Here is a 27734-nt window from a genome sequence, read left to right as displayed (position 1 = left end):
TTCCTGGGTGGCCTGCTTTTGATTAACCCTTCCTTGTGCTCCTCTCTACAGGTTCATAAGTTCTACCGGGGCAGTGGAGGGAGTTTCAGCAAAGCTCAGGAGGAGTGGACCACGGGGGCATGGAAGAACCCACACGTGCAGCAAGCAGCTCAGAATGCAGCCATGGGGGCGGCCCAGGGTGCCATGAATCAGCCCCAGACTCAATATTCTGCCACCCCCAATTACACATACTCTAATGAGATGTGAGCCAGCCGAGCCTACTGAAAGGCAGGGCTGAGGGCTGGTGGGATGGGGGCTCAAGCCCCATCATCTATTGTGGTGACCAAGCAGGGTTCCCCCTTCCTTTTTCTCCTCTCCCTTGTCTTTTCTCCTCTCCTCTTTGTACAAGATATCTATATCTATATCTGTATGATTATATAGATATATATATCCCCCTAGCCCCTTTGGATTTTGCTCTGAGCATTCTGAGAGCTATGGGCTGCACATGTGTCCCATGTGCAGTAGCTGTGTCCATGTACCCTGTGAAATAGTGTGCAATGGAGGTCTCTGTTGTCCTGGTGCTAGATGTGTGTTTAGAACTAAACCAGCCTCCACCCTCTACCAGGCCACTCCCTCTGACTGACCTTGGCCCAGGAACCCATCGGGGGGCAGGGGTATAGCAGAGAGAGCCTGACTCCCTCCCGAGGATTAAGAGCCGAAGCTGCTTCCACTTTTGGTCTGATTGGGAAACAACACTATTTAGTACTCATGGTGGTGGGGATGGTGGTGGTGGTGGGTTGGAGGGTGGGGACAGGCAGGGGATCTTCCCTTGCTCCTGATCTGGGTCTCTTCCTCTTCAACCTCCTCCACTCCTTTCTTCCTACTGTCACATTCCCTGTGGTCTCTTTCCCAGGGTTTCTCCCTTCCCATGTGGCTTTTCTTTGTCTTCCCCAAGGCTAAATATCCCAATTGTATCTGCTCCTAAGACTGAGCCCATTCTCAGAAGAAGCAGCAGATAGGGGAGCTGAATCGTATCCCTGATGCGAGAGGGCATGCAGATGCAGAGCCCCTCTGTGCACCTGACTTCTGGGAAATGGCAGTGCAGGGTCATCTCCCTGATTCTCAGAGCTTGGCCTGTAGAGGCAGGCTCCTACCTTTCCTCCCCTGCTCCCCGTCCTTCTCTTCTCAGAGCCCTCTCAAGCCCCTCAGCCTATGTCTCTCCCCAAATCCCCAGCTGCTGTGGACTATTGCTACCACCCTACCCTCCCTCCCCTGAAGAATTGGGAGGTGTCCAGTCAAACATGCAGCTGGAACAGAGGATATGTATATAATTATTGACTTCTGGGTGAAGTCTGGCTGGTTCAAGCCTGCTGGGAGGTACTAGGTGTCTCTGGGTGACTGACCATTGGATTCTTGGCAGCAGCAGCTATTCTGTGTGGATCTGGTAGAAGGGATAGGCTCAAAGGGCTGGGCCTGGAGGGAAGATCAGAGGAGAGGACAGGCAGGGCTCAGTGAGAGAGGGGCATGACTCCCCAACGCCAGCTTGCCTTTGGTCACAGGGCAGTTCTGGGCACTTGAACTCATAAACCAGGAAGAAGCACAGGTCCAGTCTTATCTGCAGGTGTAATGGCTGGATTGGGATTTCAGGCTAGTAACAGTGGGAAGGGAGGTTCTCTGGCCATCTGCCCCCCACCCCAACATTAATATAACTTGCCCCCTTTTGTCTACTGGCCTTGGTTCTTGGCCCTTCTTCACCCTGCCAGAACCCTTTTCTCTTCCATGACAGTGATTTCAGGCCTGTAAGGCTATTCTGTTTCAAGTGTTATGCAAATGTTACTGGTAAAGACCCTGGCTCTCTGAGGCCTGGAGTGGAGTGGATTCTCACTCATGGAATAACTGCTTGTTTTCCACTCTCCCTTCTACCTGGGTAATTGTCCTGAAAAACCAAACCCTGTTTGGCCAATGTGGGCTGGTTCTAGCTTAGAACTCAGCACCTGGGCTTCCAGGTACAACCCTGAGCTTTGAGCTCCACGTACTTCATTTTCATATAAGGGGAACCAGGGCCTCTGGAAAGTTCTCTTCCTAATGGTCCCTTAGGTTTGGGCCAGATTGTGATTGGCTGTCTCCTCTACCACTTTCTGGAAAGCATTTGTTACAGCCCCTAGTACACTAGGTTTAGGTTCTTCCTCCCCTGTCCCTCCCCCAGCCCAGACTTCTGGTTCCCTTTCTTTGGGTCTCTGTCGTAACTCTAGGAGGCCCATGCTCCAGCTGCCAGCCCAGAATCCATGATCTGCTGGTTACCACCTCCAGTTGATTTCCCTCCCAACTTTCCTTTCCTTTGTCCTGGCTTAGACCTGGCTGTGCTTTGACTGCCCCAGGGAAGGCCTGCTACTTGTGTGTGGTTGAGTGTGTCCAGGCCCTGGAGTGCTGCATCTCCAGGCAACTATGCACTTTCCTGGTGAAGGAACCAATATAAAAAGTGGGGGGCTAGGCCCAGATTCATCTTTGCTGGGTGGTTTTGGGGGTGGGATGGAGGAAAGCCCAGGTCAGTTCTGGGAATCCTCAGGTCTGCAGCCAGCCAGTGACCTGCTTTTGTACTCTGCTGGTGCCCTCTCCTTATTTCTGGGAGACACAGACCGTTCTTCATCTGGCAGTTGACCTGCCTGAGCCAGTGTGTCTGTCTGTGGTAACTGAGAGAACAATAATAAAAGGGAACATTTGGCCCTATGTATCCTGTGTCATGTGTCTTCATGTGGGCTTGTGTGGAGGCAGGGTCGGTCTGTATAGCCTGTCATTCCCAGAGTCCAGAAGTCACCTCTGTGTGGTTTTTTTTCTGAGGCAGCCATCAGTAGGCCTCGAAATGGCCACTGAGGTCTCCTTCCGATCAGGAAGAGTAGTTCCGAGTTCCTCAGGAGGGAGTAGAAAGCTTGGTTAGTGGGTGGGGAGGGGGGGGTTGGTCCTGCCCTACAAGGGGAGGGGAAAAGCACAGGTGGCTTCACTCAGTTCTCATGATGGGCTGGCAGCTGACTGAGCAGCCTCAACAAGCACAGGGAGTTCAGGGTTCAGTGCTGAAGAATAAGGAAGGCTGTGAAGTGCACCCGGATACCTTCCTGTTGCTGATGCCACGCCCTCCATCTGGACTGCTGTGTTCTTTTATTTTGTTTTTAAAATTTTTTCAACTTTTAATTAATTTGAGAGAGGGAAAGAAAGGGAGGGAGAAAGGGAGAGAAACATAGATGTGAGAGAGAAACAACCATTGGTTGCCTGTCGTTTGCACTGACGGGAGGAACCCACAACCTATAGACATGAACCCTGACCAGATATCGAACTGGCGACTTGCAGGATGATGCCCAATCAACTGAGCCACACCGGTCAGGGCTGGACTGCTGTTTTGGTATTCTAAGCTCTTGCTCATCATTCGGGATTTACCCTTTCCGACTGCTCAGAGGGATTCCCTGCCTCTAGCTGTTTATGCCCCTATGCTTCTTCATGGAGGACCTTATTCTGTAATTTTCTGTCCTTCCTCATCTCAAGAGCAGGGATGCGATGTGTCTGGTTCATCTTTGTAACTAACCCCTGCACTTAAAACAGAAGTATTCAGTATTAAACACCCCAAGGATGAGTAGTGTTTATGTGTGGAATGGGGGTGTGGGCTGAGGAGGCCAGACAATTAGGCGAAGCCTAGGTGAGGGCACCAGAAAAACCAAGAACAGCGGCCAGGGTTCGAGGCGTAATTCCTTTGAGTTGACTACAACTACCACAAGGCAGAGAAGTGGACTACAACTCCCAGAAGGCCGAGCGACATGTGGGCTGCCGTTGCTCTGGTGAGATCGAGTGCCAATCAGCAACAGGGCAAAAGGCAGCAGAGATACTGCGTTATTTGGGGCAGGTCGCGAGACGCCCTTGGCGAGGGTGAGGAGTCCGAAGAGACTTGGAGCTTGAGGGGTTGGAGGCTGGGTCCTCGTGGCGGAGCGGGAGGGAGACCGGAAAAGCTTCTCTTGCCACTGTGAGTCTGCGGCTGTGTGTGTGTGTGCGCGCGTGAGTGTGAGTGTGTGAGACAGAAAGAGAGAGAGGGAAAGGGACCTCACTTCCCTATCTGTGAAGCTCTGCACGCGCTGGGGGTCGGCGACTCTGTGTGTATAGGGGCTGTGGAGCACGTAGGGACTTCACTTTCCTTTCTGTGCCCAAGGGGTGGGAGCGTTATGGACCTGTTCCCGCCCGGCTGGAGCCTGGAGTGGGCAGTTCGTAATATCTTGCGCTCCTGTATCTGCTTTGTGCTGCTCGGAGATTGTCCACTGCTGTTTAATCTAGTTTGAGAGGTGGCCCTGGCAGTTCCCCACACTTAACCTATTGCGAAAACAAACAAACAAACAAACAAAACCAAAGAACAAAAACCTAACAACAAACAAAACAAACAAAAGTCCCCCAAACGTGATCTTGCTTCCAAAAAAGAATACAGACTGTCCAAAGTAAAAACTACTATCTTTTCAATGTTGGTGACACAGAAAAGGAGAGTTCTGGGATGTTGCAGTTATCCCGTAGATTGCTTAAAAATACTGACTGTCATTTTAAAATTAGAGTGAAGCCAAATTTTGTCAGAGAAAAACTTCATGGTATTTTTGAAGTATTGGAGGCCCCTGCCAGACAATGGGCAGGAGAGATTCTCATGGGGGAAGTGGTAGTGTCTTGGAAGCAAGGGTTTTCCACAGAAGCTGCCATTTTTCTGTCTGTGGTTTACCTGCATGTTTTGTGTCCTGGGAACTTGAGGCTCAGTAATCACAGCCTTCAGTCCTATAACCTCTGCCTGCCAACTCTCTCTGCAGCTCAGGAGTTGCCTGTGAGTACAGCAGAGCCCTAGGAGATGAGGTGCTGTCCACAGCTACCTTGGCTGTGTAAATAGGTGGTTCTAACAGGAACTAGATAGAGTAAAAGGCTTACTAATTTGGGATTTTATCTTTTGTGAGCATAAAGAACTACCAGAACTCTCCATGGTACTGTCAGAATGTATTGATTGGACCTTGCTTTCAAATGTTGGTTAAATTACCCACTTTCTGTTCCTCAAATACAAATACCCTCCCCCTCAACTTTTCTAGAAAGGTGGGTAGTTTGGGGTCCTTAGCAAAGATTGCTCAGTAGGCTAAGTAGTAAATGTTGGGCTGTCCTACCTACTGTGGGTCATAGTTGAAGTCACTTGCATGGATCCCTGTCCCAAGTTTAACTGATTGCTTTCAGTAGCCTGCTCCTTAGGAATGATATCAGCTTGATGTGGAAGTTCAGGGGTTGCAGAGGTGAAATTCACCTTCTGGTTTTGCTGGAATCTCTCTGTCCTAGCACCAGTTGGCTGGGATAGGACTGGGTCAAAGTTTGAGATCTGGCCAGTAGTTTTCACTGGACAGGCAGGAATGTGCCTCCATCATCTACTATGGGGGCTAATCAGCCTGCTGATTAGTTCTGGGGAGAACCTGGGTGATAGGCCCTTCAGATCTTAGCACTTGCTAACAGGCCCTGGAACAGACACAGTTCTGCTCTGGGCAAGCAGGGCCTTGACTGGAGCCCTGGTACAGAGCAGAGATTGAGATCATTGGCAAATGGTATTTTGGGGGGAGTCTTGCTCAAGGGAACTGGACTGTGTTTAACCCTTGCTCAGAAGGTCCTGGGCCTGTGGGAGACCCTTCCAGATAGTGGGATAATGGACCCAAACATGATCCTCAGCTCATGAGGCTATGTACTTGAGTCTTGAAAACAAATACTGGGCAAGAGGCCCTAGGGACCCAAGGGGCTTGTAGGTGAAGAGGAGGACCCTACGGGTGCGCAAGCACAGAGGTAGCCATTGGGCAACTCACAGGCATTTCCTCCTCACGGTCTACCTTGGTGTCCCCTCTCCTGCTGATTCTGCCCATTTTGAGTGCATCTTCTGGGACCCTCTAGTAGAGAAAGCCATTACCATTGTCTTTCCTGCATTGACTCAGAAGGTTTCTTCTAGAAGAAGCTTCAGAGTTCAGCTAGTCCTACCTCTGTGTTTTCAGATGGAGAGACCCGTTCAGAGAGGGAAGTACCCTGGGCCAAGGACACATACCAGGTCAGGAGCACAGTTGTGGTGAGGGCCCAGGGCTCCTGATTCACAGGCCAGATGTCTGTCCTCAGTCCCACCCTGCTTGAGAGAGTACCCACCAGGCACCTGGTGGTTGGCAATTTGACTTGGCCACACATTCAGGGAGCTTGCTGCTGGGGGTGGGGGGCGGGGGAGTAGAGAGGAAGAGGCAAGGAAACTGATGAACAAGTTGAATCAATGATTACCAAGATCATGCCTCCCAGAGAAGGACCCATCTTAAATTTCAGATGTGGCTCCTGTCTTCCCAACTCACCTACAGATTCCCTGAAGGCAGTGTCTGTCTTCCACAGTTCCACTGCCCAGTGCTAGATGTAATTGGTCCTTAGTCATAGTTGCTGATGTAGTACGTCTTGCTGGCCCAGCCTAGAGAATGTAGGTTTTGGTGTGTCCATCTGTCATGTTATCATGGGCACTCACTTCCAGCACGTCTGAGGGCCAGAGGAATAAACCAAGCAACTGGTGTCATGGGGTAGCTTACATCCCTTTATGCATGTCTCTTTATGAGCTTGGATTTGTAGAGTGGTACCCACTCTGATCTGTAGGGACAGGGACAGAGAGGCAAATCTCAGCTTCCTGAAGAACCCACACCCCTGCCCCCTTGTTGCCGAGGGCTCCACCTCACAGTCTCTGCCACTCCCTTCAGTCACTCCTCCTGGCGCATGGCAGTAGCTCCTTAACCCTGCTTCTCCAGGCTCGCCACCAACAGGCCCCCTCACACTGTCACTAGCACCAGCACCATCTTCCTAAAATGGAAACTCACCCTTGCCCTCACCGCCTTCGACATTAACCCTGACCTGACTGCAGCCTTACCTCCCCACCCGCCTCCATCACACTTTATCCTCACCACTAGGCTGCTTACTCCCTGTTCACCAATCCTGCCACCCTCCTTTAGGCTTCTTCACCTTTGCAAGATTGCTCCTTCTTGCAAAGTTATTTCCTTTTCTCTCTGGAAAACTTACTTGTCCTTTAGGGTTCAACCTGAATGTCAAAGTTTTGGTGTCTGACTTCCTCAGATATGTACTCCTGGGCAGCCACAGCTCCTGGTGTAGACCTTCCTCACAGTACTGGCCACATTACCTTGTAATGGACCCATGCATGCTGAGGGTGTCTGGCCTTCTTATCAGACTGTGCTCCCAGAGGCTGGGGCTGCTGATCAGTCAGGAATCCCAGCCACCGGCTCCAGGTCTATTGTTTTGTTCAAGTGTATGAATGAAGTGGACACCCCTTGTTTTGCTTTTAGATTCTAAATCCTGACAGAGCATTATGGAGCCCAGTTCTGGCAGGCTTCCAGGACTGGAAGCCACCAGACCCTACCTGGAACCAAGGGCGTCACCCTTGGCAGAGAGACGACTCCATGTTCTTGTGGGTGTCACGGGGAGTGTCGCAGCCCTGAAGTTGCCTCTCCTGGTGTCAAGGCTTTTGGACATTCCTGGTGTGAGTATCTTTACTAGACAAGCACAGCAGCCCCTGGTGCTAGAGAAGTGCTGTTCCTGTGGCCAGCTCATTTTTGTATAGGGCACAGGGTTTTCTTTTTCTTTTTTTTTTATAAGTGTAACTTGTCTTTATTTAGTTTAAACCATAGTTTTGTTAAACATTTGAGATTTTTTAAAAAGATTTTATTTATTTATTTTTAGAGAGGGAAGGGAGGGAGAAAGAGAGGAAGAGAGAGAAACATCAATGTGCGGTTGCTGGGGGCCATGGCCTGCAACCCAGGTATGTGCCCTGACTGGGAGTCAAACCTGCAACACTTTGGTTCGCAGCCCGCGCTCAATCCACTGAGCTACGCCAGCCAGGGCAGGATTTTCTTTTTCTTAATTGTGGAAGTCTTCTGTGTGCATTGGTATGAAGAGAACACAGGAGACAGACCAATGTGCCAGTATAACCAGGAGCTGGATTAGATAGTATGGTCAGAGCTTAAGGGAAGACTGGGAAAGTGATGCTCTGGTAAATGGAGGGATGGGTTTCCATATGTTGACCCTGAGATTCCCTGAGGTCCTGGGTGGCAGGAGGGCTAGGCAGAGAAATGCAGCAAGTTCTTAGTGCCCCGTGCTACCTTGGGCTACCTTGGGCCCCTTTCACTCCACCTTGTGCACCATGGTTGTGTTCTCCCTCCTTGAACACCCTGGCTGTCCTATCAGCCCAAATGCATCATTCACAACTCTGATTTAAACTTTGCTTTGCCAACTGTTCAGAGATGCCCAGGGGCCACTGCAGTGTTTGCAGGGTGAGGACTTTAGCCCCTCTGCCCTTGGCCAGAACATCTCAACTTTAATCAGTTTTATATATTGGGGTCCTGGAGCAGATTCTTCTGTGGGAAGAGCTCAAAGCTTTAAACAGTGTGAAAGCCAGCAGGTAGTAACCCACTTCCTCATCTGGTACCCTTCACTGGTCTGTGGGCCTCCCTGTGTCCTGCACTCCACCCTGATGGCCTTTGCTTTGGCCAGTCCTTGCAGGCTGTACTACCCTGTGTGCCTTTCGAAACTCTGCACACAGAGTTTGTGTAGATGCCTTCTTGGCCTACCTACGTCAGCCCACTTGGCTATGTTCCTTTCCTCCCCCCACCCAAGAGAGTATTTATTTATTTATTTATTTATTTTTGCTTTATAAAATTTATTAAGAGTTAAAGTTACTCATCTTCTATCCCATGAGCATCCATCTAGCTGCCTTTCAACTTGGTCCATGACCCGCATGAATGCTGTCATAAACGCCTGGAAATCTTCAGGGTAACAGGTCTGCCTTTGCTCAAAACTCTTTGCTGCAGGCCTTGTAGCCAGCCCAAGTGTTCACACCTTTATTTTAAATGTCTCCAAAATTTGCACCCCAAGTATGCCATCTATAGATGAAAATGTGTATCCCATAGCAAAAATAAATAAATAAATAAATAACATTAAAGCCAGTCCGGACATATCAAAGACTCAAGTCTACCATTCTGATTTCCAGTTGGTTCATTTTAGTGCCTGTCTGCCCAGGGCAGGAGTGATGCTTGTGCTGTAGGGCCACAGCTGCTGTTCTTCTTCCTTCAGCACAGAACAGGAAAGCGGACACAAAGAACACCCAATGAAAGGTACTGTGCAGCCACATTAAACATTAATGTCACCCTGGCTGGCGTAGTTCAGTGGATTGAGCTCGGGCTGCGAACCAAAGCATCGCAGGTTCGATTCCCAGTCAGGGCACATGCCTGGGTTGCAGGCCACGGCCCTCAGCAACCGCACATTGATGTTTCTCTCTCTCTTTCTCCCTTCCTTCTCTAGAAATAAATAAATAAAATCTTTTAAAAAATTAATGTCATAAATATTTAAGCCACAAAATAGAATTTTTTTTAGAAATCCCTTCTGTCCACTACTCTTAAACCATCGCAGGCTTAAAGACAGTATACATTTCACTAAGGTCAACAAAGACCGTTGAATGGCTGGAAGAGGACATGCACGGAGTGTACTACTCAGAAGCTTGGTGGTAGTTATGGAGTGCCTAGATTGTCAGGCTGCGGACCTGGGAATCTCACAACCCTGAACCTCCAACCTGGAGGCAGCCCTCCTACACTGGTTGTGAATCAGTTAGGATAGTTGTTTAGATACAATTGTGTTGAAATCCTTGCTGTGCCCTTTGCTAGCTGCATGACCTTGGGCAAATTTCCTCATTTGTGAAATAGAGATTTTAATACCTACCATGCTGACGTGTTTTGGGATTCCTTATAAATAAATAAGGAAAGCCTTGACTGGACTGGTGTAGCTTAGTGAGTTGGGCATTGTCCCACAAACCGAAAGGTTGCTAGTTCGATTCCCGTGCCTGGGCTGTGGATCAGGTTCCTTCCCTTTTAAAACTCATTTGATGTATTAAAGTGGTAAAAACAATTTATTCAGGAAAGCTGTTGCAATCAGGGAAGAGAGACCTTAGTACAGAACTGGGCTTAATTTGAACACAACAAGGGAAAGTGGGATTTATAGCCAAGGAGCAGCGTGGAGGTCTGTGGATGGAGATTGCCAGGCAGAGACATCAGCAGTAAGGGGGTTGTCCCCCAACAGGATTCTCGGTGAAAGCAGGCAGGGTGATCAGACATCGTCTGGGAGATGTCGGGGAATGGGAAGCCTGAGGAGATATCCAGGCCAGTGAGGTATCAGGGTGGGAGCTTCTGGATAAACTATCTTAACAGGATTCTTGCTTTTGAGGACAAGGCCCAAAGATGGGTCTAGTCAAAAAAGGAACCTCACAGGAACCTCACTGGAGTTTGGTCAAGGAGAGAGTTTCGATCAAGATGTGGAACCATCAGCTGCACTTTTGACGCTGCTCGTTTTGTTGGACACTAGTTTTGTGGGGTGGTGTTAAGCTGCTGGGGCTCAGGTGGTCCTTTTTCCTTGTTATCTGCACAGCACGTGATACAGGGTAGCACAGGTGCATGTACCGATATGTCCAGCAGGGGGCAGTGCTCACCTGCAGATGACCATGTTGGGATTCCAGGCAGGGGCTGGAAAATCTTTCACTATTTTTACTTTCCACAAACTTCTACCCTGAAAGTCAGTCCCTCACTTCACGGCCACTACACCCCCTGCGCTAGGCTGGGACAAGCAGTAAAGCAAGCAGCAGGGATGCCAGTTAGGCCAAAGGAAAAAGAGAGTCTCATGGCTGCTCTGAGCCTGGGCTCTGGCGCTATTGGGGCAGGGACACCTGGGGCCTGCCACCCCTTATGTGCCCGGAACTGTCGGTAGGAGCTGGCCAGCTAGAGCCATTATGGTAGGAGGCCTGGAAGGGGTTGCAGCAGTGACAGCCTCTGCCACTGCCCTCTGGGGAGGGAGGGAGTCATGCAGTTCCCTTTTCCCATAGCCCCAGAGCAAGTGAATTTCCGGACTCGGGGTGGGTGGGGGTGGGGAGTCCTATCCCAGGAAACAGATGGGCAGCTTCAGAGCCCAGGGAAATGGCAGCTCCGGGCTTCCTGCCATCCCACGCAGCCGCATTCATGGGGGTGTGAGGAAAGGGTAGCCTGGAGCAGGGAGGCTCTCCAGCTACTCCAGGGTTTTTAGCCTGGTCTACTGAGGGACAGACTAAAAAGCCTGGAACAGGACTCGGTTCTTCTCTGGCTAGAGTTGAAGTGGAAAATCAAGTAGCCAGAAAGGCACTGACCTGGGAGGAAGAGTGTCCTGACTTAGCCTCTCGGAGCCTGCTTCTTCTGGTTTAAAGTTAGGATGACTACTCGCACCTATCCCCTTGGGCTCTTCTCAGGGCTGAGGGAAGGGTCATAGGTGAAACAGTTTGCCATCGTGTGTCAAAAACTAGGCACAGTTCCTGGCACATGGAAGCACTTCACAGTGTTTCTTTCCTGTCTTTCACCCTCTTTCCCCTTGTCACGTCCTCTGGGCCAGCCGTGTGGTGTGGGCATTGGGGATAGCGAGACAGCTTCTGTGGGAAGAGTCATGGGAGCCACAGTCCACCTGCTCAAGTGGAGGACCCACATTCATGTAGGTCGACAGCTCCTCAAAAAACCTGGGTTTGCTTGCTGGGGCCCTCGTGAGGTGTTAATAAATAAGGAGGACCCCTGGCCTGCCTCTTGTTGGCCTGGAGGTAGTGACCTTCCCCCAGCACTTCCCCACACTCCCTGGTGGCACTGGTCTCCCCATTTCTGCATCACCCCACCAGGAGCAGTCTTTGTCCCTTGAAGCAGCCCTTCTCAGCTCTTTGGCTAAGTCATGGGTTCACATGCCAAGGCTCCCTTTGGTATACCTCGATTTTGACTAGCAAACAAGAAACTGGTGTGGGCTATAGGGAGTTGGGTGATTATGCAGACCTGGTTCATAATTATCCCTAATTCACCTGCATCCAGGCATCCTAGCAGAGCTACTGAGCTAGAGCCAGACCAGGGAGATTGTGAGGGGGCGACAGAGAGGGGTAGATTTGGCCTCAAGACTCACACACCAGCAGTTGGGAGGAGTACAGCCAGTAAAGAAGCCTTGGAGCCTTGATGCAGGATGGGGGAGGTTGGACAGCAGGGGCCAGCCCTGCCTCGAGACAGGCAGCTGAACGTAGAGGATTTCTCACTCTGGGGCCTTGGGCAAGTCGGTTCTTATTTATGGCCTCAGTTTTCTTATCCGTGCAATGAATGAGAAGAAGGCACTCAAGTGACCTATCTCTAAGACCTCTCTGGCACTAGTGGTAGAAGATTCTAGATGTGAGGGCACAAAGGACTAGGACCCAAAGGCAGCCTGAGAGAAGGTCTCGGAGGGAAGGAGCTTCAGGGAGTTTTGCAGTTCCATAATTGTCATGTAAGTGGGCCGCAGTTAGTCTGAGCTCAGTCATTTCTGCCCTTCGGTTGGCACTTTTCTCACTTGGGAGGAGAAGACAGACACCTCTAGCTTTGCCGAGCAGGGCTGAGGGCCAGAAGGGGGTTTCTAAAGGTAGAGAAACTCTCCCATGGAGGGAGCTGGCAATCTCTGGGTTTAGAGAAGAATACATTTTTGGAATGCCCATCAGGACATTCCGAGCCATCAGGACGAGGGAAACAGTGCTTCACTCCTATGTAGTATGAAGTAAATTCTGCTTCTCTGGAGGACTATGTGGGATTTTCCACTAAAGAAATTACAAATGTTGACAGCCCTTGATTCACCTATAGGACTGAGCCCTGTGTGGTATATTTATAAACATTTATATGTAGAAGGATATTGATGATAGCATTGTTTATAATTTCAAACCAAAAACAAAACAGGAAACAAAATGTCCAACGATATCAAGGTGTTGTGCAGTGATGGTCTGGCCTCTCAGCGGATCCCGTGGCGACGGTTCAGAAGAATGAGTGGCTGGATCTCTGTGCTGATGTGGGACAACCTTATGATGTACACGCGTGAGCAAGATGAGGCATTTAGCACACTGCGGTCCACAGGCCAGATCTGGTCTTGGGGCCCCTTGTTGATGGCCTGTGAGCTAAGTATAGTTTTTCATTTTTAAATGATTAACCAGAAAAATCAAAAGAAGCCACACAAAAGTATATGAAATTCAGATGTCAGGGTCCATAATGTTTTATTGATATAGTCACGTTCACTCACGTATGCGTTGCCAGTGACTACAATCTCACTGCCACAGAGTTGAGTAGTTGTGACAAAGTCTAAAATAACACCTTTATTGGAAAAGTTTGCCACCCACGCATGTAGCATGATGCCTTCTTATGCTCACATCTGAGTTTCTGCCTGCACTTTGCCCCCGGAGGTGTTTACCTTGGTAGAGAGATGGGGGCAGGAAGGGAGCCTTGCATTTTTCATTGTGTATGGTTCTGTTCAGTTTTATTTTTCTGCCCTCTCTGTATGTTTACTTTCTTTTTAAAGTCAGTTGGGACTTTTGGTGGGGGTGTTATGGAACATCATTTGTAACTTTGTTTGTGGGTTTTTAAATGTTCATGGAGGAAAGGCAAGTAGGAGGAGCAAGGCCTGGTTTGAGGTTTTCCTTTCTTTCCAGGCGGGGGCCACCTGCCTCCTCTGTGCTCCTGCCATGGAAACTTGTCCGTTCATCTGCAGTGCTGCAAGTTACTCAGGGCTCTGTTGGCTAGGCTGGCCCCTTCCTCCCTGGCCTGTACCTCTAGGAAATGAACTCTTCAGCCAGCTGGTCAAGGGCAGCCAGTGCCAGGCCAATGGGTCCTGATGTCAGAGGCCTTCCTTGATACCCCAGAACAAAGTCCCCATGGAGAACCTGTGCAGTCTGTCTCTCTGGTTTCATTGTTGAGAGTTTTCTCCTGCTGGAGAAGGGCACAGAGGGATTAGCAGCATGGTCCTGCTTGAGTGGCTGGAAAGGCTGATGCAACCCGAACACCAGCTCCCCCAGGAGGCCCGTTTGGAGGTGAAGCCTGGTAAGAAACAGCAAGGGTCACAAGAGGGTTAGAATGACACAGTGGGCTGGATGGGCCACTGGAGGCCATGTGGTCCGAATGGCTCATGGCTCAGAAGGGGAAACTGGGGCTAGAGAGGAAGGGGGATTTACTTGAGATCCCCCAGCTAGTGAGTGTGCAGAACTGGGGCTCAAGGCAAGGTTTCCTGCCTCGTATCAGTGAGTGAGCTTGCGGAGCCCATGCCTCGAGCCTGGGCATTCTCTTCTCTGCTCAAGCTAGCCACAGCTGTGAAGACAAGAATCTCCAGAAACTTGTGGATTCTTGCCTGGTCTGTCTTGCTTTATGGTCAGGGATATATATATCCACCCATTTGTTAAACTGAGCCTTACTAAGGGGCAGTTCCTGTTTCTCAGTAGCTCTGGCCCCTATGTGCATAGTAGGCTTAGTAAATGTTTGCCAGTTGAGACATCATTATGAACCATTGGGACACCCAATCTGTCAACCAGAAACCCTTTGGGGATTTGTTAGTGATGCTGCCTCCTCCACAGCTTCCCTCGCCATGTGCTGACTGTCCTGGGCACTAAGGCTCCTTTTTCCTAGAGTGTACCTCCCACCAGCAGCCCATGCTCGGCTTCATGTCAGCTTCTTGACTGGACCCCAGGCACCCTAGTGGACTGGGCACCGCCAGTGTCACTATTGTCAGCCCAGTGTCAGGAGCCTCTGTTATGTGTGCCAGCCCAGAGCCCTGAGCCACCAAAGCTCAGGGCTCCTCGCCTTGCGGCGGGTTAAGTCCTGGCTGTACTTCCTTTGGAATCCTCATCGGTCGGTGCCGCCTTCATCATACACTTTACAAGAAACACTTGCTGTCTTCCAGCTGCTCAGCTGGGGCTCCCAGTTGGGGTTTTCTTCACTTGTATGTGCCAGAGTGTTGCTACTCAATATAGTAGCCATTCACCATATTCAAATTTAAATTTAAATTATTAAAATTAAATGAAACCAAAATTCAGTTCTGTAGTCATACCACCCATACCTCAGGTGCTCAGTAGCCAAATGTGGCTCGTGGCTGCCACACGGGGCAGCTTGGATGTAACACATTTTCATCCCTGCAGAGAGTTTTGTTACATAATTCTATGGAGCAGGTGATTTTGCTTTCCAGGGGATATTGGACAATGTCCAGAGACATTTCTAGTTGTCATAACTTGGGGAGGGGGTGCTACTATCATGGTTATAGTGGGTAGAGGCCAGAGATGGGGTTAGACTAGAAATTCAAGTTGTGGGGTTTGTCTCATCTGGGGGCTAAGGAAGTACTTCTCCACAGGTTTCATAATCTGCCCCAGAAATAGCGTGGGCCAGACGGAGGCCTAAAGTAGAAGAGGAGGTTTCACTCCACATTCTGTTTTCATTTCCCTTCCCTGACTCCAGGAACTCCAGGTAGGATTGCTGGTGTCCCTTCAGCAGAGAAGAGGAAACCAGACTTGCCAACTGGTTTGAGGAAGATATCACTATAAATGCTAGGCAGAATGTAGGCAGCTCTTATAACAGGGTCTGGCCAAGTCCTGGCCACATCACACAGAGAGATTCAGTTTAAAAATATGGGACATTAAGATTGTTGCAGTGGTCTGCCAGGAGACTATGCACAGAATTGCCTTTCAGGGACTATGGAGTATGTGGGGGATTGTTTAAATGCCCAGCCCTGCTTTTACCAGGGCCCAGGAGTGTGTAAGAGAAAGTCAAGGAAGGTTCTTGCCCTCAGGAGTTTTCTGTCCTGCCAGGACTCCTTGGCATAGGCTGGGAGAAAGGTCAGAATGAATGAGTGAATAGTCTGAGTAGTTTAGTATCTCAGAAGGTAGCACAACTTGCTTTTTTTTTTTTAAATGTGGCAAACTCAGGGCCCAGCCTTTGGCTCCCAGGACTTTTTGGCAGAGTGAATGAAAATGAAAGAACAAAGGCCGTGGAGTTAGTGAATCGGATCAAGTGACATCCCTCTAAAACCAGAAAAACTGGCCTAGGCCTGCTGGACAGCACTGGAGTCAGGGTCACTTCCAAGGAGAGGTGGCTACTTCAGTGGGGTCAGGATAGGGACACTGGGGAGGATGTGGCCATCACATACTTTTCACATTACTCTTCAGGTAAAGACAGGGACCCCAGGAAGCTCCCTAACAACTATGTGCCCTGGGAAGGTAGCCAGAGAGCAATCAATTGAGAGACTGGGAGAGGGGCTTAGAGGGAAGATCTCAAGCAGGGGCTGATGCTCAGGGTGGGAGCCCTACCTGGACCCCTTGTTGGAACCTTCCAGGGGCTAGGGCCAGGAGGAACAAAGGCCCTGAGACCCTGAGGGGACCATAGAGGGACAAAAGGGTAGAGCAGTGAGAGAGGAGAGAGCCCCTAAGCAGAGCCATTGCCAAAGGAATGCTTCGGAAGCCTGGCCTCATGCACAGTCTTCACCTTGAAACCTGGCAGGCGGTTTGGGAGCTAGGGAGAGTAGGGGAACTAGGTCTTTAGGCAGCAGCTTTCTTTCTTTCTTTTTTTTTTTTTTTAGATTTTATTCATTTATTTTTAGAGAGGGAAGGGAGGAAGATAGAGAGAGAGAGAGAGAAACATCAATGTGCGGTTGCTGGGGGTTATGGCCTGCAACCCAGGAATGTACCCTGGCTGGGAATCGAACCTGGGACACTTTGGTTCCCAGCCCACGCTCAATCCACTGAGCTATGCCAGCCAGGGAAAGCAGCTTTCTAAGTTTCAGAATAGAAGAGATGAACTGGGACGTTCTTAAGTGGCAAATTATTCAAGATGGCTGGGAAGCTCTTAGAAATAAAACAGTGGTACCCATGGGGAAATAAGGCAGTGACTAGAAGCTGATATGAGTGCATAAAAAACCCCTGTTGAAGGAAGTTGGAAAAATAGATGGAAAGAAGGACGTGTAATTAAAGATGAAGGTAGCAGATGGTCCAGAGTGAGCCGGAGCTTGTGGTGAGACTCAGGACGACCGAGAAGAACGATGAGCGGTGCCTGCTGTTGGAGGCCAGCGGCACAGCGTACGCTGAACAGACAGAAGCCAGAGGGACTTGAGTCCTGTTTTGTTTGCATCTTTTCTTTCGAGCTTGAAAAGTAGGACAAATGGTGGTAGGAGGAACATGAGCCCCAAGTTGAGTAATTCATCTCATGACCTTGGTGAGTTCTTTCTTGGTGGGGTGCTGAGGGTATAGTTGGTGACCTACAGGATGTGTGGGAGGCAGCAGGGGGGCTGGAGGCTGGAGGTGACTAATGTCCGTTCATCAAAAAGATGGAGGGGGTGGGCTCCACAGATTACTATTGGATGAAACTTTTAGCACTTAGGAAATGGTTGTCCCTGGGCTTGATTGTGCTCACTGGGAATAAGGTATATCAATTTTAGTTTGTTTTTTTCAGTATTAGACAAAGTATTTTGGGATTTAGGTAAGGTTTTGATGTAATCTTAGGACTCCCCTGGCCACCTGGTGATGCCGTCAGCTTGTTTGTAGCCAGTGAAAGACTCTGCTTGGGAGGGATTCTTCCCCACGCCCATCCCCAGCCAGTGGACCTTACGGAAGGGCTCTGCTCTGGATCTCGTGCTGTTCATGATTTGAATTCGTGTCTCAGGGATCTACTGATGGTGGTGGTGCTTGAGAACAGGCCAGGCGGAACAGGATTGAGATCTCAGAGCTCTCCACAGCTTGAGCAAACAGTAGGCCAACTCTGGAAAGCTGGACTTTACCAGGTAAAAGTGAGAAACTGCATTTGGGACCAGAAAGGTTAATGGCGCAGGCACAGTCTAGGGCTTGTGGCTTAGGAGGGACATAGGTGAGAAGAACTCTTTTGAATTTTTGCTGATTGCAAACTACATATATGTCAGCAGGAGGATGTAGCCTCCAGAAGAGTCGGTGTGGGTGCAGGCACTGACAGACATTCAGAGGGCTCCAGGAATGTGATACTCCAGGTTCCCTGACCTTGAACTGGGATACCTCAGGCTCATACAGGCAGAAGAATCCCTGACCTCTCAGTTCTTCAGTTCTGAGAAATTTCATTCCATTTCTTTTGTAGTTTTCTCCCTTCTATTTTTCTGTTCTCTCATTCTGGAACTCATGGAACTCTGGAGTTGATCTGATTTTTTTCATCTTCCCTGCTGTTATCTATCTCTTTATCTTTCTGTTCTACTTTCTGGATGATTTCTTCTAAACTTACAGAGTTTTATTTTTCTTTTAGTGATTGTAGAGAGAGGGGAAGGGATGGAGAAAGAGAGGGAGAGAAACATCGATCAGCTGCCTCATGAACACACCCTAACCGGGGACCAAACCTGCAGCCCAGGTGTATGTCCTGACCAGGAATCAAACCGGCAACCTTTCGGCACATAGGATGATGCCCAACCCACTGAGCCACACTTGCCAGGGTGACTTATATTGAGTTTTTGATTTCACTATTTATAATTTTATTTTCCAAGAGTTCTTTTTTATGTTCATTAAAAACAAAACAGCACATGATCTTGTCTAATCTGATCTGATTGGATGTGCTAATACCTCTTTCCACTTCCATCTTCCAAAAATGTGTTTACATGTGTTAACTGCATTTTGTTTTGTGTTGTTTTGTTTTGGGTTTTGTGCTCTGCTCTTTGCTCTAGGTGGTTCATGCTGTTTACAGAAACCCTTTACTCTTATTTCAGTGGGCATCTGGGAGGGAGCAGAGTTTAATCCACCTTATTTAACTGAAAGCTTATTCTTTCACTTAACCTAAACATACCCTTTTGTTTTGAATATGTCTGTTTAGACACATTTTGATGTGATTTATGGATTTAAAAACATCCAATATGAGAGTCTGAATTTTGATCAGGGAGTCTAACCCATCATATATTTACTATAATTACTATTCTGTTAGGACTTCTGCCATCTTATTTAATGCTTTATACTTGCCATGTGTTCCTTGCTTCTTTTTTTGCCTTTCCTGTCCTTTATTGTATGGATTGAATTTTCTCTGCTCATTTTAAAGTTAAATACTATTCTTCTGACAGCCACCTCCAACTCACTGTGCCCCGTACCCTCCCCTGTCACTGTGTCTCACGAGTCTCCGCGCCATCCTGCCGCCTCTGCTCCCCACCTGTGCTGGTCCCTTGGCTGTGCAGCGGAGGGACATGAGCTCCGTCCGTTTGCCATCTTGTTCAGAACTAGACAAGGCTTGTTCAGGGCTGTCCTAGAGGAGACTCCAGTGCTCAATGGGAGTTTGATTTAAACGACCTTTAAAAAGGGTCTCAGAGGTTTTGGGCAAGTTCCAAGGATGGTGGATTCTTAGGGGGAGTGAGAGGGGGATTGGACAAGTCCAGGAGCTTTAGAGTAGAACTGGAAACAGCTGACCTTCTGAAGTTCTTTTGTAAGCTGCCTTTCTGAGACTTCTACTTCCTGCTTTGCTCTTAAGTGCTGTGCAGAATACTGCCCTGTAAGAGACAGGGAAGAAGCCCTGGCTGGCATAGCTCAGTGGATGGAGTGCGGGCTGGGAACCAAAGTGTCCCAGGTTCGATTCCCAGCCAGGGTACATTTCTGGGTTGCAGGCCATAACCCCCAGCAACCGCACATTGATGTTTCTCTCTATCTCTCTATCTCTATCTCTATCTCCCTCCCTTCCCTCCCTAAAAATAAATAAATAAAATCTTAAAAAAAAAAAGGCAGGGAAGAAAAGAGGAGAGGGGGCCTTGGGGAGGTAGGGAGGGCTGGGGACTAGGTCGAATGGGCACAGGCACACCCCATCCAAAAAGGCAGCTGTTACTCAAGGCCACTGAGTCATTATCAGTAGGAATGTGGGTCCAGCAGTGCCAGAGCTTCCAGTTTTTCAAGAAAACCTTTCAATTTGTATATATTGGCTCAAAAACGTTTATAGCCCCATGCAGGCCAAACATCATGTCTGCAGACTGGATCTGGCAGACGGACACTGCCACCCATGACCCCTGCTCTGGCTAGTCCATGGTTCTGTCCGTGTCACCGATGACAGTTCTCCCTCCTGGACAAATGTCCCCCAGAGGTGTGATTTCCCACTTCCCTCCCCTTTCAGCCACCTCTTCTGGGTCCCTTTACCTTGCCAGCTAACTGGTCTAGTGCCATTCTCACTACCATGTGCTGTTTCTCACAGTCATCATTCTGTTAAGCACCTTAACCATCCCCCTTGTTTGCATTACTAACTTATCTAGTAAATGAGTAGTGAACTTTGTTCTGGTGCCGAGAGTGTAGAGCACATGGGTCTGGTTTTCCCGGAGCCTGTCTGCAGCCTGAGCCCACGGGTCCTTGTCCCTAGAAGTGTGAGACGGGACTCTGCCTGCCCTCTCTGGGGTATGGTGCAGATGCCACACGCTGGGCCCAGCTCCCAGAGCCTTGGCCTGCAGAGGGCAGGGCTTATGTGGTCCAGAGCTCCAAACCTGTGAGCCTCCTTGGGATGGCCCCTTCTGCCTGCCGCGGCCTCTGGAGTCCTCTTGTCCTGCGTCCCCTTCCCACCTGGCTCTGTCTCTCGCATCACTCCACCTGAGTGGCGGGCCTGCAGCATTATAAACATGGGGCAGTTGGTGACTCATTATTTATTCCTCTGTAACCCCATAGTTAGGGAAGTGAGACAGCCACACCTGGTGGGACCTGACCTTCGGGTGACAGCGGAAGTAGCTATGCAAACCGCCAGGGAATGAGAAGTCCTTTCTGCAGCCAGGCTGCGAAGAGAACACTTGCCTGGCCTGGCCCCACGTGCCTCCAGGAGCAGCTCTGGTAACAGTTTCTCCCCTCCACCCTCACACCCCTGCTTTTTCTTGGTGACAGCTGGAAGTGGCCGTGGTCACAACTGAGAGAGCCAAACATTTCTACAGCCCCCAGGACATTCCTGTTACCCTCTACAGCGACGCAGATGAATGGGAGGTCAGTGCTGGGGGCTCCAGGGCTGCATTCTGTCAGAACAGGACCGTCCTCCTGTAGCCCATAGTCCTGCTGTCCGGAGCAGACAGGCCAGGCTCAAGTCAGCAGTCAGGGCCCTTGGGGCAGAGATGATGAGGAAAACATCTGTCTAGCTCTGGCCTGTGGGAGGCCTGTAGTCTCCTCCCACCCCAGGCAGAGCTTAGCTTTGGCTCTGTGCCTGAGGTTGAGTGTCCTTGTGCTTATCTGGACTGATGAAACTACAGAAGGGCTCTGTTCCCGTCACCCTTGTCCACATGGCTCCCAGTGGCAGGGCTGTCCAGAGTGCCTCATTCCCACAGCCACTGGGCTCTGCTGCTTCTCTCCCGCAGAAGGGTGGGCACTGGCTAATTCACCAGATACTGAGTGTGGGCTTCATAGGAACGCCCAGCCAGGCATTTTTAAATACTCACAGACTAGAACATTTCTTTTTTGTTGTTTTTAAGCTTTTTATCTCTCTCTTTTTATAAAGATTTTATTTATTTATGTTTAGAGAGAGGAGAAGGGAGGAAAAAAGAGGGGGAGAGAAACATCAATGTGTGGTTGCCTCCTATGCACCCCCAACTGGGCACCTGGCCTGCAACCCAGGCATGTGCCCTAGACTGAGACTAACCAGCAGCTCTTTGGTTCGCAGGCCCGCGCTCAATCCACTGAGCCACAGCAGCCAGGGCTCAACCTAGAACATTTTTGATTGGTCTGTCTTCCCCAACTCCTCCCTTCCCCCATTTCTCACTGCTCCAGACATTTCTTTCTGTCCACTGGCTTAGACGACCCAAGCATCCCCCTCAGGGGAGGAGCTCCCCGCCAGATGTCAGTTCTCTTGAAAACCAAACCATAAAGGGAATATCTTGGAAAGACGAGAGGCATTTGTTTCCTCAGGCCTGGTTTCTCTCAGGCTGTTGGCTCTACAGCCAGTGCTCTTACTGCCTTAGCTGCGGTGGGGGGAGGGGGAGGAGTGGCAGTGGACTTGGGCAGGGGTTGCTCAGGTGGTCTTCCTCAGGTTCCTGACTTAGTGTCCTCTACCTGTGTTGTCCCCATCTCCCTCCTTCCACATAGAGCTTGGCCAGCCCAGTGACCCCATTTCTTTCTCTGCCAGATGTGGAAGCACCGATCTGACCCAGTTCTCCACATTGACCTGCGGAGGTGGGCGGATCTTTTGCTGGTGGCTCCTCTTGATGCCAACACTCTGGGAAAGGTGGCCAGTGGCATCTGTGACAATTTGCTTGTGAGTAACTCCCTGTGTCCTCCTCCTTCTCTGGGCCTCGCTCCCGATTTAATGAGCCCCAGACCGCCTTTGCACAAGGTTGTTGCCTTGACATCCTTTTGTGGTGGTCCAGTTTGCTCAGAACACTGTCCCCTGCCTCCCACCCATCTCACCTGTGCTCTGGCAAGTGGGCAGAAGATGTGGCCCTCCTAAATGGACTCGACTTGCATGTACTCTCTGGGGCTGTCCGCCTCTCACCTGCCCTTTTTCCTTCATTCATGGACTGCCATTCTGTCAGTTCCCTGCCCAGCCCCCCCCCCCCCCCCCCCCCCGGCTCTCCTCCATTGCTTGCCTTCTCAGTGGGCTCTGCATATCCACATGGGGACCCGATTTGCTTCCTCATGGGTCTCTCACACACTTTTCTCTACTGTAGCTTTAGCCCCAGGTGGAGGTGTGGGTTTCCTGTGTATCATAGGAAACTTGGAGGGGACTCAAGAAGAAAGACAGGGCAGGAGTGTGAGCTGATGGACAGTGGAGGAGAGGAACACATGTTCATCTGTGCTAAGTGGAGACTGATAGACCTCCAGGAAGCTGTTGTCCTTTAAGAGCCTTCGTGTACTTGACCATCCTGCAAAGAGTTAGGCTCGATCTCCCCCCTCCTCCTTAAGCTTTATTACTTTCTCATTCATGGAGCTTTTACCTGCCATGAACTGGACCCCATGCTGGGGAACATCCAGACAGAGGGAGCTCACAGTCTGGAAGGAGAGGGTTTTGGTCACCCATGCATCCTAGGGAGTATGTTCTCGTCTGTGGCCCAGTCTTGAATGCCCCCAGCCAGTCTTTTGACAATAGAGTAACCACCTTTCACGGTGCTGGGCATACAGTAAGTGTTTAGTAAATTCTTAGTGTGTGTATGAGAATCTTATTTTAACAAACATCTGGGAGTTTTCCAGAGTTTTATATGGTGAAGAAGTAAATAACTAAGCTGAGTCAATATTTTGGGGGGTTAGATAGGTTAGTTTCCTCCTATGCTTGTTGATGGCACTTAAGGCACTTTCAGAAGAATCTATTGCTTTGAGCATCCTTTGAAGAAGAGCAGCACACAGATGGCATGACCAGTGGCAGGGTGGGGCATGCAGAGACGGGCGAGCCTGGGGCAGTGTGATCAGGAAGGCTCAGATGGGATGGTGTCAGGGCTGACAGAGCAGCTGCAACCTGGGAGTCTCCTGCCACTTTCATTCAACTGTGTCACAGTTGTATGTGGCCAGCACTGTGTCACCAAATCTCCGGGCCTCCCACTGCTGGTCAGCAGCTGGCCAGTGTGGCAAAGCACACCAGCCTCTAGGAGTTAAGCCCTGATCTGGGCCGCCCTCCAAAGGCTCCCTCCTCCCTCCTTAGTTCGGCTTCCTTTTTTTCTTCAAAGCTGCCACCGCGCCTTGGAATCTTGGGGGTTCCCTCCTCCTGAGTTGACTGAGCAGTAGAATGTGATTTCAAGACTAGTTCCCAGACCATTTTCCTCAAAGGGTTTCACTTAAAGGCAAATATTTCAAGAAATTGCAAATCTCACAATGTTTCAAGTATCACCTTGCTCTGTGGCTCTGTCCTCTCTCAATAGATGTTTTCTCTCTATATCCCTGAAAAAAAGCTTGCCCTGCTACTTCCCTCCGTCCTGTCCAGTGACCAGAACTTAGGGTGCTGCTAGAGTAGTGTGCTGGATGTGAATCTGTACACCAGCCTCTGAGCCTTTGACATCTGAACTGTCTTCTGGCCTACTCAGTCCTTGGCCCCTTCTTGGTGCTAAACAGCCAAGCATATCCAGAAAGAGCAGGTGACTTTCCTGGGTCACCAGTCTAGCTAGGAGTTGATTCTCTGATCAGGAGTGAGGCCTTTTCTCCACCAAAGCACATTCCCAGGGGCAGAGCCTAAGGTGCTGAATATAGCATTGGCCAAACAGAAGTGACCATGGGAACTAAAGTCATCTTCATGCCTCTTGTTGTCAGAAGGGTCGGATGAACTGTGGTTTGTCCAGGAAGCCCTGAGCTTCGAGACGAGGTAGGCAGAGCTAGAGAGGTACCGGACACAGGAGGTTTGGGTTTCTGCTCTGGTCAGCGTGCTTTGTTTTGAGGACACATAGAAACCCCAGCCCAGCCCACACCCCACCCCGCATGCAGTCAGAGAGCTCTTCTAGGTATGCTCATGACTTCTGCAGAAGCAACAGGTGGCACAGAGCCAAGAGGAAGTGTGACTGAAACTGTCTACTCATAGTCCGGCTGCTGAGCTGAGAGGTCTTGGTGGGAAACAAAAGCTGGTGTCTGGCACTGAGTAAAAGCCAGATCCTGAGGCCGTGCACTGTCCTGCTTCCTTCCTGTCCCCAGGAGAGGGCAGGGGTACTGAGAAGGGTGGCATTGGTCCTGGCCTTTTCATTTCACTGTTCTATGGACTCCCCTCTCTCTTCCCAGACAGGTTCCACTTTAGGAAGGAGGTGTGTTGGCTTGTCTCCTCGAGGGGCCAGCAGTCCAGGAGAAGGTGCCTGGGGTAGTCAGCACGGAGGAGCATACTCCCGGGGGCCCCAGAGCTTATTTATGCCCCAGGTGGCCTTTGACCCAGGGAGCCCGGGCCATAATATTCATAGGAGCTACTGTTTCTGGAGCCTGTACTTCTTGCCAGGCTCAGTGTGAAGAGCTTTAAGTATTTTCACACCCAATCCTCACAAATACCTAGTGAGGGGGTGCTTTTGTAAGAGGAAACCAACTCTTGGCATTAACTAATTTGTCCAAATTCTCACAGCTAGTAATAGTAATAACTCAGTAATAACTCAGCCAGGATTTGAAACCAGGTCTATGTGACTTCAAAGCCCACAGTGCTAAGGATTTCCTTTCACAGCGACTCTGACCTGTGACCAGATGGGGGCCTGGCGATCAGGAGGTGGTGAAGCTGTGAGGTGCAGTGAAGGCTGTGCAAAGCCTCATGTTCCAGGTCATTGTCTGGATGTGTGACTTCGAGCAACTGCTCACCCCTGGGGAGTACAGCTCCCCCATCTGTGAGACGGACAGCACCTTCTTACAGGGTTGCAGCGGGGGTTCATGGAGCATATACCTGAGAGGGTCTTTGTCACTTGTAAGATGTTTTTGTTGTCAGCTTTAATTAGCCTTGAAGTAGAGTCGGTGCTTGGGTGCTACCTGCTGAGCTGTCTGGTGCTTAGCTTTGTGGGTAACCGCAGAGCTGGCCTTCTGCTGCCAGGGCTGCTTCTGTCTGTGAGGTGTGGCTGGCTGTGGAGAAGCCTTGTGCTTGGACACAGGGAGACCTGCCTGTATAGGAGGGGAGGTCTGCTTGGAGGTGGCTGGTAAAGCACCTTCTGGGCCCTGTGCCAGAGCCTGTGGGGAGGTGGAGAGGGGAGAAGAGACATAACCCCACCCCCTGGGGGACCTGAGAAAGCTCCCTGTAGACAGCAGCCCCCAGTTATCAAAACACTGAGGCTGGTTATGGCCCAGAGGATGGTGTGTAGGAATGGGAAGGGCTGGCAGGCAGGGCAGCAGGCACCCCCTCCCTTTCCCTTCTTCACAGACCTGTGTCATCCGGGCCTGGGACCGCAGCAAGCCCCTGCTCTTCTGCCCGGCGATGAACACTGCCATGTGGGAGCACCCGATCACTTCGCAGCAGGTGGGTCAGCTCCAGGCCTTCGGCTACATCGAGATACCCTGTGTGGCCAAGAAGCTGGTGTGTGGCGACCAAGGTGGGCACCTAGCCAGGTTCACTTCTTGTTCTCGTGGCCCAGGGTCAGCGCTGGGTTCAGATCCCAGCCTGTTGTGACCTCAGGAGAAACCATTCTCCTCTGAGGCTGGCTTTCTCATCTGGAAGATGGAAATTATAATTCCTTTTCTTCAGAATTGTTGGAATTAAATGAGATAGTTTATGGAAGGTGTATGGTATCCTAGATACACAGTCCATGCACATTTCCTGACAGCTGTGGTAACTGTTCCTGGGGCCTGACCCAGAGGGGTTTCAGAAGGTATGACGGGTCTTGCTCAGGCAGCCCTGGCCTTCTCAGGCACTGGGCTGTGGGAGGAGACCTCAGGGGAGCACTGTGTGGGCTGGGAGTGGGGGATTGTACCCTGCCTAAGTCTGCAGGGCCACAGCAGAACTTTGCTCCCTAGGTCTGGGGGCCATGGCTGAGGTGGGCACCATTGTGGACAAAGTGAAGGAAGTCCTCTCCCAGCATGCCGACTTCCAGCAGAGCTGAACCGAGGATCTCTGCTGTGTGTCCCCGTGTGTCCCCAGTACGTTTTCAGGCCAAGTCAGTGAAGGTGGGCATTGGCCAAGTATGGTGGAAATTCTCCTTTGCTGAATAGGGACCTGGCCTGGGCCTGCTCCACAGTCTCCAAGGGTCTGACTTGCCCCAGGCTAAATTGGACCAAGAGCCCAGGACTCAACTTCTTTCAACCAAGAGACATTAGCTATCTGGAGCTCCTCTTCACCTTTTCTTGGGATGAGCCCAGCAAGCCAGAGGAGCGAGCTGCCATATTGTCCCTGTGCCCCTGGAAGGGCCCTGAGGAGCACTGACCAACTGTGATTCTACACCATGCCTAGAAACTGCTTTTGGAAACTGCCTCAGCTGGAGATCCCCAGGGTGGTGGGTCCCTACCAGGCCTTTGGAGCTCCAGCTGCCACGCAGAATCAGGAAGGCCTGCAAGTTGGCAAGACCCTGAGATTTCTCACTGACCATGCTGTGAGATGAGGGTACTGGGAAATAAAGTAAAGCGGCCTTTTGGGAAACTCTGTCCTTCCTTCACAGCTTATCTGTGGTCTCAGAGATCAGGGTGTTGGTAAGTGTGGGTGGGGATAGGTCTGGGCTGACTCCTGACTGGTGCTTCTTAGGCCCCCGCGTCATACAGTAGCTAAGGACAAAAGGGCTCTGAAGTAGGACAGCCCCTCGTTTAAATCCCAGCCCTGCCACATGCTAGCAGTGGGGCCTTGACTCAGGGCTCAGCCTTTCTGAGCCTCACTCTCCTCATCTGTATTGTCCTACCCTCATGGAGTGGTTGAGAGGATCAAATCAGATAATTTGTGCAGAATAACCACCCCACTGAGTGTCCCCTACATACTAAATGTCAAATAAATGGAAGTTAAAGCTAGATATGTATACATACTAGTGAGTGTCCTTAACATTTACTGAAGTAGACTATCTCATTTTGGGAAAAATAAAATCCCAACCCTGAACAGACATGGTGCTTTGTGCAAGTGATAGGCACGCAGCCAGCAGAGTTGGAACCTGCCCTGGATCTTAGGCTCCTTGCTTCTTGGTGTCCTCATCACTTTTTCTGCACCTGAGATGGGGCCTTAGTGCGTCTGCCTCCCTGCCTCCCCCCACAGCGCACACGGGTGGGAAAGCAGACTCCTACACGCATGCTTAGCCCTCTGCATTCTGCCTTTGACCTAATTGCTGTTTGATGGCTGCACTGGGAAGGTGCTTGTCTGCCTATTTGGAGCTGAGATTAGGGCTGGCTTCCTGCCCTCCTGCCTTCCCGGCCAGGGGTGAGTAGGACCCCATGCATGCCTTTAGACACTGAGGGTAGAGGTGCTTTCAAGGGGGCACCGGGAAGCCTGCTGGCTAGAATCAAAGCCTCTAGCAGCTTCTAAGAGCCTTTACTTCTGTATCGCTTGACTTAATCAAGTGACCCTTTGGGATAAAACTGCCTTAGAGCACTGAAG

At 50.3% G+C, this 27734-nt stretch overlaps 2 protein-coding genes, 1 long non-coding RNA gene and 1 other non-coding gene across 15 annotated transcripts in view; 3 read left to right on the top strand and 1 right to left on the bottom strand.

The window, feature by feature from the left end:
• Positions 1-2710, top strand: part of SCAMP5 (secretory carrier membrane protein 5) — a 28355-nt gene extending 25645 nt beyond the window's left edge. For all 4 annotated transcript variants that reach the window (XM_028507528.1, XM_028507530.1, XM_028507529.2 and 1 more), the window contains one exon: positions 52-2710. In XM_028507528.1, the coding sequence (XP_028363329.1) occupies positions 52-246 (195 nt within the window). In that variant the 3' untranslated portion in view covers positions 247-2710. The remainder of the gene's footprint in view (positions 1-51) is intronic.
• Positions 1-27734, top strand: part of LOC118501046 — a 76623-nt gene that overhangs the window by 38383 nt on the left and 10506 nt on the right. The gene's annotated exons all lie outside the window — the stretch shown is intronic.
• Positions 3797-26798, top strand: PPCDC (phosphopantothenoylcysteine decarboxylase). Of its 9 annotated transcripts, none has more exons than XM_036027776.1 (6): positions 3797-3891; positions 7332-7525; positions 20693-20788; positions 21918-22046; positions 25590-25685; positions 26180-26798. In XM_036027776.1, the coding sequence occupies exons 2-6, from the start codon at positions 7355-7357 to the stop codon at positions 26222-26224; spliced, it is 537 nt and encodes a 178-aa protein (XP_035883669.1). In that variant the 5' UTR covers positions 3797-3891; positions 7332-7354; the 3' UTR covers positions 26225-26798. The 9 variants fall into 9 exon arrangements, with proteins under 9 accessions (XP_035883669.1, XP_028362938.1, XP_028362939.1 ...); XM_036027760.1 differs by having other exon boundaries at positions 3798-3891; positions 25590-25758; XM_036027765.1 differs by lacking the exon at positions 3797-3891 and adding an exon at positions 3896-3985 and having other exon boundaries at positions 25590-25758.
• Positions 9390-9453, bottom strand: LOC114493727. Its single transcript, XR_003684329.1, has one exon. It is a non-coding gene; the product is annotated as a small nucleolar RNA SNORD75 (small nucleolar RNA).

This window comes from Phyllostomus discolor, chromosome 1, assembly GCF_004126475.2.
Source record: "Phyllostomus discolor isolate MPI-MPIP mPhyDis1 chromosome 1, mPhyDis1.pri.v3, whole genome shotgun sequence".
NCBI lineage: Eukaryota > Metazoa > Chordata > Mammalia > Chiroptera > Phyllostomidae > Phyllostomus > Phyllostomus discolor.
The sequence above is the reverse complement of the archived record's forward strand: the minus strand, read 5'-3'. Positions and strand labels throughout refer to the sequence as shown.